The 17,712-nt window shown below is 44.4% G+C and overlaps 1 protein-coding gene across 1 annotated transcript in view; it reads right to left on the bottom strand.

Moving 5' to 3' along the window:
• Positions 1-17,712, bottom strand: part of TRDN (triadin) — an 865,465-nt gene that overhangs the window by 434,785 nt on the left and 412,968 nt on the right. Inside the window, exon 10 of the mRNA XM_078647890.1 lies at positions 16,326-16,376. Within this exon, the coding sequence (XP_078504016.1) occupies positions 16,326-16,376 (51 nt within the window). The remainder of the gene's footprint in view (positions 1-16,325; positions 16,377-17,712) is intronic.

Below are 17,712 nucleotides of genomic sequence, written 5' to 3'. Positions count from 1 at the left end.
TGGAAACCCTGCGAGAAACCGTGCATCGTAATCCGGATGGCGTAAACCACAATCCGTTTGGCTTATGTGCTGGTTCCGACTGGCTGACAGGTTCCATGAGCCCATCGAAAGCCAGCTGGAATGTCTGTCCAGTTTCAATTCCGAATGACTGACTCAAAATCAGCCAATCGGAATTGAAACCGACGATGTCAGTCATAAGGCCTCAGACCTGAGGTCGGAGACCTTCTGACTGACATCGTAATATGCCCCAATATCCTTCTCTGTACTTTATAAGCAAGTATCCACTCTACCTTCAGCCATGCTCTGTCTTTATTCCACACACTGCCCTGCTCCGTGGTGACCAACATGAAACACACATACCGACACACAGTTGCAATTAGTGCTTAATTTGAGCTGGTGATTTCCAGTGCTCTGCATCGGCGCTTGTGACAATCTGCCACAAGGCGGTGTTGTCTAAGATGACCACAACAACAGTCAATTATTAATTTAATATACAATAAAAATTACTACTACCTAAAGCCCAAGCCATTCTGATAGCTTTGGGGGCCTGGAATAGTCTGAATTCTCACACTTGTAGGAGTGTGATGGTTAGTAGGTGTGTTTTTACTATTACTAGCAGCATGCAGGGGCAAAATGTGACAAGAGCCCTGGCACTTATTTGTTTACAAATTAGGCACTGGTTGCAATGTATCTTAGATTCACATTCAATAGTTTTGTGGCTGTGCACTTGCTAATATATCAATCATTGCACTGTTTTACAAAGTAACTACTTTGTCTTCGAGCGCACACTGCCTCTATTCTGCTCACAGTCTTAGTCCTAACTGCATCTGAATCACGCTGCTTCACTCGCCATCTTTTGGCCACCATGAAAGTTTGGAAAATTAGCAGGGACAAACCTTCAAATAAATCTGCAGCTGCTACTGTATCCTTCACTACACTGTGCTGCTTGACAAAGTATCCACTTTGTGTCCATTTACACTATTCTGCTCACAGCCGTCGGCCTACATATGGCACCGCTCTACCCGCCATCTTATGTCGTGGCAGCAAAAGGGCACAACAACAATGAGGTAATAATGCTTTAGGTGGAAATAGGTAGGGAAATATAATTATACGCTTCTAAATATTTTTTAGAAAATATCAGAGTACTGAGTTACTATCAAGGTACTACCTAGGTATATAGTTTGAAAAACCACTGTAATACACAATATTTAATAAATATAGTGTACTACAGTGTCTTTACAATTTTATACATATTTATTTATGTCAAAAAAATTATATACATTATTATGGTTGTACCTTAAATATATTGCTTTACTTAAAAAAATTAAATAAATGTACTTTCGGTAAAAAACACAGATCGTGCTAGGTACTACCGCATTACCGTGTAAACTGGTTAAATAAATATATTGAAAATTACACCAAAAAAAATCCATACCAATTTCTACTTTAAGAAAATTGCAATAGATTGGGAACCACAATAAAACCTACTACTTACCTATGTTTAAGGCCATAAGCCACAACAATCCAAAAGTCAACTAAAAGGATTATGGCTACCTTCTAAAATTGTAAAGGTGGACATTAACCATTTAAACAATGGCTTGTTATCGCTATGTACCACAGCATACCACTAACTTGTCTCCGTATACCATGGGACAATATATCACTAGGGGGCTACTTTGGGATTTTATTGTATTACCCTTGTGTTACACATAATTTCACAAGAGCAGCACAATATGTTATGTTATGTTATCCAGAGTTTTGTAGAGCCCTCAGCTACTCAAACAGAGTGTCCCGGCGCTATCAGACCCAGCAAGGCACAGAGCAAGGAAGAAGGTGGAATTGTTGGCCAAACAGCCAAGTTTTAAGATCTTTTCTGAAAGACAACAAGGTGTCAGCCTGCCTTATTGACAACGGCAGTGCATTCCAAGCCCGGGGCGCAAGGTACTTAAAAGAGCGACCCCCGCAACGAGCACGCCTAATTGCCGGAACCGTGGCCAGCGACAGTGATGCAGAGCGTAAAGCTCTGGATGGGCAATGAAAACTAATCCTATTCCTGCGGTAGCAGGCACCAGTGCCATGTAGGGCCTTGAAAGCTATTGTGAGAGCCTTGAAGGCAATGCGTTTCCGTATAGGCAACCAATGAAGGGATTTCAAAAGTCTCGCAGCGCCAGATCTCCGGCTCAGGCCAAAAACTGCTTGTGCCGCCGAGTTCTGCACCACCTGTAGGCGCGATAGGAGGTATTCAGGAAGGCCCAGATATAACACATTTGCATAGTCCAGCCTTGAGCCTATCAAGGCTTGAATCGTAGTCCTCCTGTGGGCAATGGATAGGAGTGGAAGGAATTTTTTCAACATTTTTAAAAGACCGAAACACTGTCCAACCAGGCCGAGAATATGGGATTTAAAAGTGAGACAGGTGTCCATCTTCACTCCAACATTCTTGGCCACCAAGGTGTCAGCGGAAGGTGGAAACATAGCCGCGGGCCACCAGGACTTCCAGCAGGGGACTGGAGGACATCCAAAGAAGAGAACCTCCGATTTATCAGAGTTGCACTTCAACTGGTTCAGTTGGAACCATGCAAAGACAGCCTCCAGGCAACTCCATTGAAGTCCATGTTCTTTCCACACGTGAAAAGAAGCTGGGTGTCATCGGCGTATGAGACTATCCGGGCACCATAGGATTCAGCCAGCGCCGCAAGAGGGGACATATAGATGTTAAAAAGAGTGGGGCTCAAAATTGACCCTTGGGAACTCCCACCTCCCACGGCGGCACTACAGCTGAATACGGAGGGGCCTAGACTGTCTGTTGGCGGTCAGAAAGAAACGGCTCAAACCATCTGAACACCGTCCCTTCTACCCGATCTCCAAGAGTCTAGCAAGGAGGCGGTTGTGGGGGACGGTGTCAAACGCCGCCGATAGATCTAATAACACCAGCAATGCTTTTCCTCCACCATCCTGGACCTCTTTGCTAGCCTCTGACATCTCTAACAGTGCCGTTTCGATACTCATGTTCGCCCGAAACCCGGACTGGGTGTGATGAAGGACACCATGTGTCTCTACAAAATCCGAGAGAACGGACTGTACATGCTTTTCCACGACCTTTGCCTGGACCGGGAGCAAGGAGATAGGCCTATAGTTCGCATGGATGCTAGAGTCGAGGGTTGGCTTTTTCAAGAGGGGCAGAACCAGCGCTTGTTTCCAGGCCTGTGGCACCACACCCGTCTCAAGAGAGTGATTTAAAATCGGGTTGATGATGGGGTTAATGACATGAGCAATTTTGGCTAAACACTTCGCAGGACATGGGTCCAGCGGGGAACCCGATTTCATTTTGGATAAAAAATCCAGTGAAGCTTTAGGCCAGAGAGGCGGGAAGTTAGACAGTGAGGGCCGCCCTAAGGCCGGAAAAAAAACAAGGGGCACGAGATTGACGGCCCCTACAGGTGCAACCGGCGCAAAGGATGCCTGGATGCTCTGGATTTTATTGGCAAAAAACCTGCCAAATGGGTGACCCAGGATTCAGAGAAAGAGCACTTAGGTGTAATGGAGACCGGCGATGTGAATTCCTTCACAATCATAAAGATTTCCTTGCTGGTGTTAGTAGCCTCATCAATCCTCCCCGAAAAGTAGGCTTTCTTTTCCCAATAGATTTCCTTATGATAAGCCTTAACGCACAATCTGTAGGCTTCCTTCAGTGGTTCCTCATAGTTCGATCGCCATGCTCTTTAGGCCTTCTTACAATGCCGGCGACTGATGTTAAGCGCCGGCGTAAACCAAGGTGCAAAGCTCGAGTGGAGTTTTTATGAGCCGGCTGTGGAGGGGCTAGCTTATCAAGGCACTGCACGAACCACATTTGAAAGACCTCTAAATCTTCCTCTAAATCTTCCTCTAGGTCGCCAGTGAACGAGCAAGGATGTACCGTCAGGTATTGTGTTATCAAGTCCGGTGACACCCTGTGGAAAGCACGAGGGATCTGGGATTGACGACCAAGACCCCTGGTGGTGGCCCTGAATTTATATAAGATATCAAAGTTCACCAGCATGTGGTCTGATCACAGCACTGGTTTAGGTGCAGCTGTTACAATCGGAATATTAGAAAATATTTGGTCCAATGTGTGGCCTTTATTGTGAGTTGGAGCCGCAAGATAAGGCAACAAGCCCAATGGCTTAGTGATATCTAGGAGCTTGATGGTATCAGCCGCTGTAGGCAAATCCATATGGATGTTAAAATCTTCTAGAAGTAGGCAGTGCTTGAACTTCACACATAGGGAAGACATCACTGCATAGAGCTCCTCATGAAAGGAGACAATTGGGCCTGGGGGTCTATACACCAGCAGACCAGCACAGGATTGATGGGGTGAAAGTGTCAGGCAGAAGCCTGGCGCCTCTGCCCCATAAATGTCTTCTGTCGGGACAATAGAACACTCAAAACACTTATCAATCACCAATGCAAGCCCGCCTACCTTGCCGGTTCCCCGGGCTTTCCTGATCATAAAATAGTTAGGGGGAAGGGCGTTGGCAATATCTGGACCAGAAGACTCACCCAACCAAGTCTCGGTCAGAAAAAGACATGTGGGTTTGCATTCTGGTAGATTATGAAGATCCTGAGCATGTTTGCTCAGAGACCGAGTGTTCAAAAGAGCACAAGTGGCATTTCTTACCGCAGCTCCCAGGCCCGGCATCCAAGCACATTGGTTCTCCAACTCCGTGGGAGCCCTACTCAAGGGCCATCCACACCCGGGGCAGCAAGCATTGCCCTTCTGGCGATGGCCTAGAGCTATACAGCAGCTGTTAATATTTCCTCTTAATCCCAGGAGAATGCGGCAGAGGTTGGAAAAGAATCTCAATACTTAATAACATTTAGAAAACTACACAAAGCCACCATATGCCAACCTTCTTTGCTTGGTACATGTGCAGAAACGCAATGCAGCACAAGTTACTGCCTTGTGTTACTCTGCACATCACAATCTACAGTCCTTCAAAATCTCAACTACATCCATACTTCACTTCACTGTTCGGCACAGCAATATACACCACTCAACTTTACGCTATTCCACTGTATGCCAGAGCACTGTACTTCACTCCACTGTATGCATCTCCACTGTACATGACTCCACTTTATGCTATTTCAATCTACACCACTCCACTGTATGATACTCAACTGTGTGCCACACCACTGTACACCATTCCATTCAATGTTATTACCTTGGACGTCACTCCCCTCTGCAACACTCCACTATATGCTGTTCCTCGCTACCCGGCTGCACTGTATGCCACTGCAGTATTAATTAATCCACTGAACACATATACACTGTATGCACTACCCTGGAAGCAATCCAGTCTACTCCACTCCACTGTGCCCAACTCCACTGTACTCTACGCAACAATACGCTATCCACTGTAGGCCTTTCCAGTGTATACCACGGCACTCTACGCTATTCCACTGTGTGGAACTACACTGTCCGCCACTCTAATGTACACCAAACCACCCTACAGCCCTGAATTCTATGATATTTCATTGGATGCCTCTGCTTTGTACGCCACTCCACTGTATGGTATTCCAGGTTACCACACTGCACTGTCGGCCACACCACTCAATGCCACGCCACTGTTCACCACTCAACTATTAGCTGCTCCACTGTGTGCTAATCCACTGTACACCACGCTACTGTACTCCACCACAGTTTATGCTATTCAACCTACTGCCAATCTACTATCTCGAACTCCACTGTACACTCTTAGACTGTACTGTATTCCACTGAATGCTATTCTACTATATGGTATTCCTCTTAATGCCATTACAGTTTATGCCACTGTACTCTAAGCTGCTCCACTGTATGACATTTTTCTACCCTCTCTAGAACTGCACTCTATAAAACTATATTGCACTTAATATTGCTGTAGAGGACTCTACTTCACTCTATACACATACACTCCCTGTCTAACTCTACATTAAAATCTACGCCCATACACTCCATTGTACAACACTCAATTCTACTAAACAACTCTTTTCATTACTGTATGAGACAGCCCTCCACTCTACTGTATGGGACACCACTCCAATTTATAAGAGTTTACTCAACTATACGCTACACCACTACACTATAATCTACTCCACGCCACCCTACTCTATGACACACTAATACACTGTAATATACTTTACTCCACACTATGTCTCGTAACTCCACTCAACTCTATTCCACTCAACTCCACTATATAAGACTTTACCTTGCTCTATGCCAGATGTCCAATCACTCTCTCCACGCAGTTTCACTGTACAACACATTACTGTACTGTATATATATATCCATTCTACAACAATCTACTAAACTGTTTTCAACTTTACCGCACTACATTCTACTAAACTTCACTCAATTCCCCTATAAAATACTCCACTGTACGACACTCCACTTAATGACACTCACATCAATCAATCAATCAATCAATCAAAGCATTTGTATAGCGCACTACTCACCCGGAGGGTCTCAAGGCGCTGGGGGGGGGGGGGCGGTCCGCTACTGTTCGAACAGCCAGGTCTTGAGCTGCTTCCTGAAGGCGAGGTGGTCTTGGGTCAGGCGGAGATGGGTCGGAAGGGAGTTCCAAGTCTTGGCGGCCAGGTAGGAGAAGGACCTTCCTCCTGTGGTGGCTCTTCGGATGCGGGGGACGGCGGCGAGGGCGTGGCTGGTCGATCGAAGCTGGCGTTTGGGAGCGTAGAAGTTGAGGCGGCTGTTGAGGTATCCTGGGCCTTGGTTGTGTAGGGCTTTGTGTGCGTGGGTGAGGAGCCGGAAGGTGATTCTCTTGTTGACCGGGAGCCAGTGCAGGTCTCTCAGGTGTCCGGAGATGTGGCTGCGGCGGGGGATGTCCAGGATGAGTCGAGCTGAGGTGTTCTGGATCCGCTGGAGTCTCTTCTGGAGTTTGGCGGCGGTTCCGGCGTAGAGGGAGTTGCCGTAGTCCAGACGGCTGGTGACGAGGGCCTGGGTGACCGTCTTCCTGGTCTCGGTGGGTATCCATCGGAAGATCTTACGTAGCATGCGCAGGATGTTGAAGCACGACGAGGAGACGGCGTTGACTTGTCTGGTCATGGAGAGGGAGGAGTCCAGGATGAAGCCCAGGTTGCGTGCGTGGTCTGTTGGTTTGGGTGCGCTGCCCAGGGGGGGGGGCCACCAGGAGTCGTCCCAGGCGGAGGGTGAGGATCCCAGGATGAGGACTTAAGTCTTGTCCGAGTTCAGTTTCAGGCGGCTGTTCGACATCCATTTGGCTACGTCTGTCATCCCTTCGTGCAGGTTGGCTCTGGCGGTGGCGGGGTCGTTGGTGAGGGAGAGGATCAGCTGGGTGTCGTCGGCGTAGGAGATGATGTTGAGGTTGTGCTGGCGTGCGATGGCTGCGAGGGGGCTCATGTAGATGTTGAACAGCGTGGGGCTGAGCGACGATCCTTGTGGTACGCCGCAGATGACTTCGGTGGCCTCCGATCTGAACGGGGGGAGGCGGACTCTCTGTGTCCTTCCGGCGAGGAAGGAGATGATCCACTCCAGTGCCTTCTCCTGGATTCACATTCATTTTACTGTACCACAGTACAGTTAGTGATACCTTAATTAGTACCACACAATATTACATTTGAAACACATTTTCATTAAAAACATAAAAACCTTTGAAATTCCGTGAAAAACTCAAAGGTTATAGATTAGTTACAGTTAGGTCTCTCAGACTCTGGACAAATGAATCCACCAGCCACTGTGTTTTGAAAAAGCATCTCAATTGAGATATCATAAGTGTTGTCATGATTTCAGATGGCATAACTAATGCCATATGCAAGAGTATAACCAGTGCATTGAGAAGGTGAGTTATAGGTAATGTAGAATGACGAGTGAGATGAGAACACTGAGTATGAAGCTGTGCGACCTGCGTGACCTATAGTAAGTAATTTCAAGGAGGTGTGCTGAGTTGAAATGTAGGTTATAAGTAACACAGTGTACATAAGTGGGCGATTTACAGTAAAGGGAAGGTGGAGAGTAAATGGTAAATTAAAGTTATAATTATAACTTTAGAATATATTTAATGTTTGTGACGTTTAAGTGTGGTTTGTAGGGAAAGAATAAATAAAGTTTTCCTAACTATAACTTATCTGTAACCTTTTTTTATGGAATATATTATTTATTAGTCATAATCAAATGTTGTGAAGCTTAAGTATGGTTTGTAGGGAAAGAATAAATAAAGTCGTTTTTCTAACTATACCTTATCTGTAATCTTTTTGTATTGAATATATTATTTATTAGTCATAATCAAATATGAGATGAAGATTACACCCAATTAAAATAGATGTCTCCACACTGTAGTCAACTAAATACACCTTGTTACTTAAGTATTTACAAACGTTAGCGCAACCTTTCCCTCCTGCACTTCTAAATAAAGGAGAGGTTGAGTAGTGCCTAAAATGTGTGGAAAGTGTCAAAACATTCACATTTGGCCGGGGTATATGATGAAATGGAACATGCCACTGCAAACTTGTTATCGAGTGAGAAAAATGAAAACAACAATTAATTGTGAAATTTTGCAAGTATATAAAATGCACACCTTCAGATCTTCAGCTTCATGGAGAAAATCCATTCTGAATATTTGGGATGATTGGCCGACATAAGAAAAGTTAAGAAATGTATAACCTTTCTTCATTTAGGCCTGCCACTTCTGTAATTCCGGTTTACAGTTATAAATAACGCAGCATGGGCAAATGTTATTTGTTTTTTATGGAATCAAGCCCTAAATAGTCAGCTTAAAAACAGAGATGTTTGAAAATACTTTGATGCGTTTATTATTATATTAAGGGATAACTTCATATTTGTTGGTGAAAGCTTTTCTGCATCTCAAATATTTGTGCAATGCTGTTTGACCATGAGTCTTTACCACCCAACATGCCAAACAGCCTCCATTGACTTGAATTGGGCATGAGCCTTTCAGTAGCAAACATCATGGTTATTTCCGGTGCTTTAATTAGCTACTGCTCTGTTTTAGAGTACGAATGGAATATCTCTGATCTCGTTCTTGAGAAGCTGGTACCTCTAATTTCTTTCTGAGACTTGGCTGCGTGACTTGTCCCATCTTGATATGGCTAATGCCACAGTGCTGGAGATTAAAATCATAGCCTGAAATAGAACTAATTCTCAGGGATGAGATGTTTTTTTAAAAGCCCATTTTGTCTATAGGAGCGTACATGATTATGATGATTCTTACATTGTGCTCTTGAGATCCAGATTTATCAAAGGATTGCATTGACCTTGCATCACACAAGGTCATGCAATCAATCAATCAATCAATCAGAGTACTTGTAGAGTACGCTACTTAACCGTGAGGGTCTCAAGGCGCTGAGGGGAGGGGGGTGCTGCTACTGCTCGAAGAGCCATGTCTTGAAGAGTCTTCTGAAGGTCTTGGGTCTGCCGTATGTGGGTAGGGAGGGTGTTCCAGGTCTTGGCGGCGAGGTAGAAGGGTCTGCCGCCGGAGGTCGTTCCATGGATGCGGGGGACAGTGGCGCGGGCGAGGCTGGCGGAGCGGAGCTGTCGGGTGGGGGTGTAGAAGCTGAGTCTGCTGTTCAGGTAGGCTGGTCCGGCGTTATGGAGTGCTTTGTGTGCATGGGTGAGGAGCTTGAAGGGCAATAGAATCCTTAAGTCAGTATAAGTATTAGGTAGCCACGCAAACCTTCCTTGCATGGCCCTATGTTGCTTGGTAAATCTGGAGTAACAAAAGGCAATGAAAGTCACTGCCTTGCATTACTCTATGCCAGGAAGAAGTTACATGGGTAGAGAGTGGGTGTTCCCATACAACGACCCATGTATTTTGGAGCATTCTCAGATTTACCAGGAAAGTAAACCTGGGAGTGAATCAAATTTCTACACCTTTCTGATAGAGGCGCAACAAAAAAAATATCTTTATTTCTCCTCCTTTTTCCTTCTTTTCAAGTGTGCTGCATTCTGCAGCATACTTAGAGGAAAATGCCTCTGAGGATTGTTTGTGTGCAGGAAGGTGCTCTTTGATGCACAAAAACAATTCTGCCTATAACAAAGGTACCCTTGCACTATGGTGCAAGGGTGCCTGCATTGGTGCTAGCTAGCACACAGTGTGCTAGCGCAGATAGAGAACAAGAATGTGCCATATGTTAGTTAATATGGCAGATTCCTGCTCCCTTCGTTTGACACATGGTAGAAAGACTAGACATGGCCCTTGTATATATTTTCCTAGTCTAGTATTCAGACCTAGGGTGAGTTACACCCTTGAAAAATTCCTTGTATACTTTTGTGAGAACCAGATTCTTCTAAGCCTCCTACTGATAACTTTTAACTACTCTGGTTTTCATCTGGCACAGAGAAGGCAACCTGGTATGCTTAGTCTAGTCCCACAGAAATCAGCTTCTTACGCTGGAGGAAGAGAGCAGTTGTGATTTGAAAGGATGTTAGCATCATCTCTCTACTGAGGGCAGGGATGTTCCCAGGCTGAACAAAAGACAGACGGCAGATTCATGTCTCCTCTGGCCATCAGTAAACCCACTTGAAGCCAAGAGGAAAGGGGAAGGGCAACTTTGTGGGAACAAGGGCAGAAGGGGCAATGTAACAATATGTCATAAACATTTTTCACTTTACATTTTTCCCAGAATACTGCATAGCATTAGGATAGTCAATGTTAGTTTAAATTATAGATGTTTCAACTGATATTTCAACTAAAAATTAATACTTATTTGATTTGAGCTGATGTGTCATTAGAATGTGGTAGTGCTAGACTGAGTAGGGGTCCCATTAATTAAATAATTCTCTGACTACTTTTATAAGACCCTGCACAGGAAGGAGGAGTTGCTGGTTTGGAGCTTCCAGCTGTCATTGCTTGTCACCTGGAGTAATTCCCTGGAGCAAATTGCTGACAACTCAGAGCACATTAATGCAGCAGGAATCCAGCTTCAGCTTTTTGTAAACGCTGCTCATGTGTGCATTTGAGTGTCTTTATGGCTCTGGACAACCACTATCTTTAAAAAAATGCATTGTGAGCTGAGTGCTTTTAGGCAATAACTCTTGCATTGGGGCTGCTTTCATAACACTTTAGGTACAATCATGCATTTCTTCATTATGGGTCTCTGAATTGCATTGCCTGGAAAGCCTGGCAACTTCAGAGGTTCGCCATTCAAATGAGCAAATACCTCCATTGATTCCCCCATCCCTATGCCTCACCAGGCCATGAGAGCCAGCAGGTTCAGCAAGTCTCCTAATGGTCATTCAGCCAGTCTGGGGAGTCAGTAGTACTGAAGAAGTGGCTGTACAGGAGAGTTTGGCTTTTGGTGAAGGCTATCTTTTGCATGGCATTTCCCCAGATATTCGCCTTCCCTTTGCTTAACCTGTTGTGGCTACTCATATGACTTTGTGCACTTTTCACCTACCAATCAGAGGTAGAGTGCATACTCTTCCTTTTAAATTACCATATACCTAATTGGAACATTTAATTTACTTATAAGTTTCTAGTATGGAGTAGTACATGTAGCTGGTGTCTGTAAATTAAATACATCAAGTGGTATGCATCACTCATTGTGCCACATTTACAGTAGCACTGTAAAACATGTCTAAAGGTTTGCCATGCAACCTGCATGTGCAATTTTAACCTCCCATTTCACCCTGGCAAAATAAACATTTTGCCAGGCCTAAACCTCCTCTTTTAAGACTTACACGATACCCATAAAGTAGGCCCGTAATACCCATGGGGCAATGCATTCAAAAAGCAGGACATGTATATCTAAAGTTTTGCATATCCTGATAGTGAAAAACCTTGCAAGTTGTTTTTCACAGTGGCGAGGTTGGGTATAAAATAGGAAAACAGTGAGTCCCATCAAAACATTTATAATGTTTGACTTCTTTTTGGGAGTGGCTGGAACCATTAATCAAAGACTAATTTTAAGAGTAATATAAAGTCCAACTTAATGCTCAAACCGGATTTTATATTACTATTTTAGAAATGACACATTTTAGAAAGTTGTAATTCTTCTGCCCAAGCAAAAGTGCCCTTCTGCTAATGTCTAATGTCACTTGACTGTTAATTGCTTTCCTGTGGTGTTATGTGTATTACTCACTGACAGTGGACAAAAGACTTGGGGGTGGCAAGGTGTTTTTCATCCTTGAGCTGGATGACCTTGGGTGGTGTCTAGCCCCTTCCAGAGCTTCAAAAGTGTGCCTACACTGTCACTGCCATATATAGCCCACGCATAGGGCTGCCGACCTGTGTCTTCCTAAACTACTTGTTTCCAGCCCAGTGGGAGAGGGGAGCTGCTCCAGAACTGGTTTAGAGTGACCACAAGGGAGAGTTTTCTTACTGTCATAACCACACTTCTAGTTGGGCACAGGGCAGTGGCGTAACATAAGCCCATGCAACCCCCGCAGTGTGGGGGGGCCTGAGCTGCAGGGGGCCCTCAGCATAGTACCCTGGCCTGAGAGCTGCTGATTGAGTCCGGAGAGGGGGGCCTCCCTGGACCATGCAGGGCACCCCCCTCAAGTTTTGTTATGCCACTGGCACAGGGAACTATGATCAGGGGAAGAAGGGTCTGCCATGTTGGATGTAGATAGAGAGAGAACTGTGGGATAGCTTATCTTAATGAAACACAGTGGGTGTTGCAAAGAGGGTAGAGTCACCCTGGGGAACTTTTACCACAGTTGGTCAGGTAGTAGCCAGGAGTTACCCTCACCTACAGGCTACAATGGGACATTCCCAGTACACTCCATAGGTCATTTCTGGACTGGTGGAAGAACAGAAGAGGACTGTACCAGTTGTATGTGACCTGAGAGTAGTCTTGAAGACTGAACCTGCTCTTTCTTTTTTAACCACAACGTCAAAGAGGTGGACTCCAAGGGTCAAATGGCTATCCTCCTGGTTGAGCTACAGGGACACAACATACTCCAAGAAGCCTTTTTCCTGTATGTTCAGATAACCTATTCCAACTGGACCTACCCAGGACCCTGCTGCTGGCCTCTGTATTGTGCCCAAGGTCCTGGACCCTTGGCTGATGTCAAAGTGTACTCCCCCTGAAGTTTCCTGAAATCTAGGACTTCTTGTCAACTTTTTGCACTGAGAACCAACAGAGACCAGGACCAATCTGCCAATCAGATCTGGTGAAACTGCATTGTGTCAAGATCCCCTCATGCACCCTCTGTCTTTTGGGCTCAGGCGCAGGGCTCATGTAGCTTTGCCCCTGTGGAACTTTATGGCACACTATGATACCATGACTGATGCTTCCCCAAGACCTGTAATTTGATTGCGCTAAATCCCTGCAGGTGTCCCACAGAACTAGTGAACCAATAGATTATCTGCATCTGCAGGGCCTTGGTTTGGGTTTCCATTGAATCCCTGCAAGCTTCCTCCAGAATCCTGTGAGCTAATAGCAAGTCGTACTCCTGCTGTTACTGGTGCATTAGTGTTGTTTTTCATTATGCATGTTCAAGCAAAATCAATGCATTAGTTTCCTATTATTTGGTTCCGATAATCAAGTTGCACATGCCCATTCTGTAAGGTCAAAGAGAGTGTACTATCACATGTTTTCTCCAAGGTTCAAGAACCTTCCAGATGATTAGGTGCCCCACATGCTGTACGTGATTTAGCTACATCTGTTGAGCTTTTGAGAGGATATATAAACCCCACCCTACCCCAAGTCATGGCTTGGCTTTACTTCTTGTGGAACAAGCTTAACCCAAACCACTCACCTGAAGAATTCTGCCTGACTTGAGAAGTGCTCCAGTCTCCTTCAAGTCCATCTGAACCTGTGATTCCAGTGGCTCCAACCCCCTTGACATCTTTCTTCTCTCTTCCTCCAGCACAGATACTCTGGACCCCTCATGACTCCCTTAGTCAAACCCTCAAGATATTCTTCGAACTTCAGTCAAGTGGAAGAACTTGAGGTAAAGTACTCCTCCTATAGTAGTAAGCTGGATCAAGTATCAGTGTCTTCAAAGACTATAGACTTAACCTCCTTGCTATAATTTACTCAAGTGCTTCTTGTGTGTTTATAATTCTTACCTTTCCTGCAACCTTGTTGCTAGAACGGTTTTGCGCAAAAAAGCTCTTCAGTCTTTGATATATGTATGAACAATGTACTGAAATCTGTGTTCCGAGTTTAGCCATTGGGAGTGTCCCAAACTCCAGTCTGTGATTTGGGTAATTCTGCTCCCATGTTGTGCTGCTGATGAAACCTGTACGTGCATGACTCTGCAGCCAATGTCGGCCACTGTATATAGAGGCCTGTTAGTGTACTGATGGTAACTGCCTCCTCTTGTTATTTCCAGTGTTTTTGATACATCTCAAAACCAGAGAGGATAGTAGTATGCCTATCTACCTTGCAGACACAGAAGGTCTCTGAAGCAACCAATCCTGTTACACAGTATCACACAGCTGCTGAGCAGATTCAGTACCACAAGCCTTTCTTTTCTTTTTTTATCCCAACCACCCCTGCCCCAAAGGACCACACTTTGTTTAAGGAGTTTCCATTCCTTGAACAGGCTAGGCTCTTAGAGGGATAGGAGGTGCAGCATCGGCTTCAGTGACACCTCCGCTGTTAGGGCCAGGTGAGTGCATGACACATTATCACAGACTAAAGATTCCAGTTTCTCCCGCTACATGCTTCTTAGCTGCACCTAATCCAATCCAGCAGGACCGATTCATGAAGTTGTTTGGCATCTTGGAGCAATATTTGGCTACAGCCCCTAGCCTTGCCCCGCTGGAGGCATCAAAGCTCCAAAAAACAGATTACATCCGATGGTAGAAATCTTCACTGGGCGAAGGCATAAAAAATATCTAGCCGGTGGGGAGTCTGAAGGTAAAACTTTTCACCAGGACAAACCTGGTCCCTCTAGCCGACCCACACTCAATCACGGTCTGCCTTAACCTTTGCTTTTGTCTCAGTCAAGTGCAACTAGATGACCGTTGTTATCGGTTAACACTTTTTGGCACTGTATTTACTCTTAAACATGGTGGATATTTGCCCTTTCGGTGTCATTCTATTTATTACAAATGTACTTTCGATGTAGGCTTTTGCCCCCTTCAACTAACACCCCAATCTTCTGCAGTGGTACACTACGTGCCATAATTATGGCAAAGTCATGCAGTGTAGCACAGCAAGTCACCTTGATGTGCTGCACTGCATGACAGAGAAAGGACAGGAATGCACTGTATTTTAAAGAATTTGGTGCATTCCTGCCTTTGTCCCTGCCAACATTAAAGGCAATGGACCGATATAGGTGCATTATTATAACCCAATGACCATACTTTGTCTTTGTCTCTTGAAACCTCAGAGCTTAATTTGAGCCTGTGGATTCCGGTGCTCAGCACTGGCACTTAATGGTCAACATCTCAATTATGAGACTCTGCCACATGGTGACACTGTTTATCTAATCTAGTTATGAGTACAATACCAGATGTCTATTAATTCAATACACATACAAAAATTGCTATTACCTGCTGTCCAAGCCGTTCTTATAGCTCTGGGGGCCTGGAACAGGCAGAATTGTCACACCTGTAGGGGTGTGATGTTAGTAGTTGTGTTGGCGCTGTCATTGTCTGTGCTAGTAGGGGCAATGTGTAGTACAAGCCACAGTAGCCTCCTGAACAGGGCCCTGGCAATTATTTGTTTTAAGAATTAAGCACTGTGAACCTCACAGATCAATGTAGCAAGCAAGGGTTTTAGTATTGGGTAGCGTTCTGACAAACCCTTGGTGGAGAAGATGTGAATTGAAGTCTCACTTGTGGGTAGTATGTGGTGACTTGATTATAAAAATACCTTTTTCCAAAATTAAAGTGCTGGTTAGGCATTGATCTATTGAGTGATATTGATGTGCCCAGCTGAATTCTGATCTTCTAGTCAACAATGTTTTTCTGAGTGAGCCTTGTGCTGCTCTGCCTCACTATCCTTTGAGTCAAATTAAATGGCCTACTTGGTTCACCATTTGAGGGTCCGCAGTAGGGTGGCTCAAGGACACTACATGTAATCATTCCCCATTGGTAGGTGCCGGGCCCTGTAACTTTTATTTGCCCTAAAACCACTTGAACTGCCTTTCTCCCACAGGCTTTTCCTGTGCGCCCGGCACCCCCGGAGGGGATATTAGGCACCAAATACACAAAAACATCTACCGGCAAGGAATGTGTTATCCTAGTAATTATTGCATTTATACCTCTGCTTCAGAGGTTCCTACACCGGAATGCTTTTGCAGCAAAAACACTGATTCTCTGGTTCTTAGATAATTACAGTACTCTAACCAGCAAACACATAGTACATTAGATTATTTTTAGGCCAATGGATAATGAAAGGGAATCACTGAAACAAACCTTTTGGTAGAGTTGTCTTTTCAGTTTTCTCAGGTCTGTCTTTGTGAATTACTGGAAATTAACAATATAAGTTAAAACATGTATCAAAGTGAAAACATCAACAATATAAGTAAAACAATGTAGTAAAATGGATAGGTCACAGGGAAATGTAAAAAACTAATTGATGATGCTCCTGGTTACTATTTCTATTATAATATTTAGCCAGTGATATGGGAGGGTACACAACACCAATTAATTGTGTGCTCTCTGCATGAAAGACCTGATTCACAACACATTAATATGTTACATATCCATGCAGAAAAGGTACTAATTCCTGCATACAAAATCTCATCCTTGTTCACTAAGGCAGCAAAAGGTCAATTATAAATCCACCATTTCTGCAAATGTCTATGCTTTTGTGATACTTATGTGTGTTCCTTGATAAATTCAGGGGAGTGGTCCACCCAAAAAAGATTAACATCCGCACTGTCACAACTTTATTTGCATTCACAATCATTTATACCACCTGAATTTACAGGTTGCTAAAGCAGGTCGAAGATGTGTGCAAAGTGTGCCTGAGGGAGGTGATGGCTTCGAATGGAAAGAGGATTTTCAATTGGAGTAAAAAGTAAAGCAAAAATAAAGTTTTGAAATAGCACAGATTTTCAGTCCCTGCATCTTTTCATTTATGCAATGTGGCAATACTTCATTTATGGTGGTTGCAAGTGGTGGACATTGGCAATTTTTTCATCATAAGACTTTCATCCAGGGCAAAATATAAACAGAATATTCCGTAGAAAAAAGAAGTGAAAGACGTGCACCCAGCACAAGAAAAAGTAGAGTAAAAAAATATATATGCAAAAGTCAGATATAGAGACAAGAAGAGTAGGGTAGTGGAAGGAAGATCAGTGAATCAAGATTTTGTATTCAATAGCTGAATTTTTTGCTATCACTGGGAGGGGGAGCTCCTAACAAAAATGTTGCCCCTCTTCATTTCCCTATTTACTAATTGTACACTGGCTCTGGTGATTACTCCACACAAATTTGTGCAAGCTTCTCTGGAACACCAACGTGTTTGAAATTTAGGGGTATATTTACAAGCCCCTATCGCACCACAATGTCACTTTCAGTGACCTTGTGATGGTGATAGAGGCTTCGCCTTATTTACAAGGCAGCTATAAGCCACTTAACGTGGCTTAACGCTGCCTAGTAAATAAGGGACCCTTTCACACTGTACTCAGCGTGAAAGGGGAGGGCAATGGGCGTTGTAGTGGGTGTTCCACTGCAACATCCATTGAATTTGATGCTGGCCCCTATTTACAAAGGTGGCGTAAATAGGAAGCAGCACCAAATTTAAGCGAGAAATGCTTTATTTCTGCTCGTTTTTGCTGTTTCTATGTGTGCTGCC

Source organism: Lissotriton helveticus, chromosome 6 (assembly GCF_964261635.1).
Source record: "Lissotriton helveticus chromosome 6, aLisHel1.1, whole genome shotgun sequence".
Classification (NCBI taxonomy): Eukaryota; Metazoa; Chordata; class Amphibia; order Caudata; family Salamandridae; genus Lissotriton; species Lissotriton helveticus.
Note: the sequence above shows the minus strand (reverse complement) of the source record. Positions and strands in the feature narration are given on the sequence as shown.